Source organism: Manacus vitellinus, unplaced genomic scaffold, assembly GCF_001715985.3.
Source record: "Manacus vitellinus isolate BGI_N305 unplaced genomic scaffold, ASM171598v3 scaffold_35_pilon, whole genome shotgun sequence".
In the NCBI taxonomy this organism is placed as follows: Eukaryota; Metazoa; Chordata; class Aves; order Passeriformes; family Pipridae; genus Manacus; species Manacus vitellinus.
The window spans coordinates 7,205,511-7,207,356 of NW_021940498.1; the positions used below are offsets into that span (position 1 = coordinate 7,205,511).

Below are 1,846 nucleotides of genomic sequence, written 5' to 3' on the forward strand. Positions count from 1 at the left end.
GAGCAAAAAGCAAAGGACCAAGGCTCAGCTGGGATTCCTGCTCCAGATAAGGTTTTTGTAAATACCTCAAGGACAGAAGGGATTTGTTTGCTGTTCAGTTCCTTTAGAAGGCTGTGGAGGGCACACGGGTCTGGAAACCCCACAGGAAGAGAATCTCCCCACAGGGTTTGTGATTTCCTGCCTTGCAGAAAGCACACAGAGCCCGGGTTCTCACTTGGCTTCTTCTGGCCTTCGTGGTTGGTGCAAACTCAGCGGGACAGGAAAAAGCATTTCTCGTGCCCAGAACTTCATCCCACCCCCAACAGGGGAAATGCAGTTAAAAGGAGTGATGCAAATGAAGCTGGCACTTCAAGGGGCCACTAGAGAAAGAAAACACGAAGAATAAAGAGAACTAAAATAAAATACTTGTGTCACGACAGGTGTTTATCTCACCCAGCAAACTCCCAGTGCACAGCCCTGAGCTTGGAGAGGAGCTCAGGCACACTCCAGCCTGCAAAACAGCTTCCAACAGCCTATACAGATCTTTCAGCTTTGAATGCCACAAAAATGTTAGCTGGATGCCTTAAAAAAATCCAATTCATTCCCAAGGCCGGTGCCTCCACTGCAGTCTTTGAAGTCAATCAGCCAGCACAGAGAGATGGGCATGTGACCACTCCACAGACCTGGAGGCAGAAGCCCCCAGACTAGAGATGTGCCACCCTAGGATAGCTCTGGACTGGATGACCCTTCCAACCCAAACCATTCCATGACCCTGCCCAAGCCAACCTGCTCTACCTTCTGCCTGGACAGGTCCAGAAGCCTTGCAGAAGAAAGGACTGTGTGATTATGCTTTCAAGGCCTATCCAGAGGCAGAATGTTTCACCACCTCCCCCATTCCCATGCTGATCTGCAATGCAAGAGCACGGGGCACTCGTGCAGGCTCAGCACAGCTTGTTTTTTTGCAGACTGCCACATCCTGGAGGGCATTTTGCTGTGAGCTGAGTACAACCACTGCTGCTGAGGTCCTGCAAAGGACATGGACACTGAGCCCCAAGCTCTAAAATAATAATAATTACCAGAAGCTTCTACTGCTCCAGCTCGTGGGCCAAGCCTGGACAGCAAAATCCAGCAAAAAGAAATATTTAGGTTAGATATTAGGAAGAGAATGTTTTCCTGTGAGGGTGATGAGGCCCTGGCACAGGCTGCCCAGGGGGGCTGGGGCTGCCCCATCCCTGGTGGTGTTGGAAGCCAGGCTGGACACAGCCTTAAGCAACCTGCTCTAGTGGGAGGTGTCCACGCCATGGCAGGGGGGTTTGGGACTGGATGATCTTTGAGGTTGATATCCTCTGGTTCTACGAAAAGCAGCAGCCAAAACAATGCCCAAACCAGCCTGAGCGAGGGAAGGATTGCCCTGGTGTTTGTGAGGCACCTCAAACATCTGGGGGGTGGCTCACGTCCAGCTTCATTCCCACGGGAATTCCTGTCAGGAGGGCGCTCAGACTCCCAGCTGGTGTGCCTGCTCCCTGGAATCAGAGCCTCCTCACAGGCAGAGGGGTGGAACCATGGGGGGCTACTCACCATGGGTGCTCCACGGTGCCCGATGATGGCTGGCTTTGGTGCCAGGGCCTTCTTCTCCATGATGCAAGGGGAGGAGATGGTGAGGGGGACGAGGTAAAGTGCAACGACAACGGCGAGGTACGCAGTGAACATCAGCATCTGGGAGGCTGGGAGGGCAGAGAGGGAGACAGCCCGTGAGAAAAACATATTCCATTAAAAAAAAAATAAATAAATCCTGTACTCAGCGCTGGTGAGGCCACCCCTGGAGTGCTGTGTCCAGTTCTGGGCCCTCAGCTCAGGAAGGACATGG

General features: G+C 52.8%; 1 protein-coding gene across 3 annotated transcripts in view; it reads right to left on the reverse strand.

Annotated features, from left to right (window-relative positions):
* Window positions 1–1,846, reverse strand: part of GDPD5 (glycerophosphodiester phosphodiesterase domain containing 5) — a 112,913-nt gene that overhangs the window by 16,923 nt on the left and 94,144 nt on the right. For all 3 annotated transcript variants that reach the window (XM_008929354.4, XM_025895606.2, XM_025895608.2), the window contains exon 8: window positions 1,558–1,703. In XM_008929354.4, coding sequence (XP_008927602.3) covers window positions 1,558–1,703 — 146 coding nt within the window. The remainder of the gene's footprint in view (window positions 1–1,557; window positions 1,704–1,846) is intronic.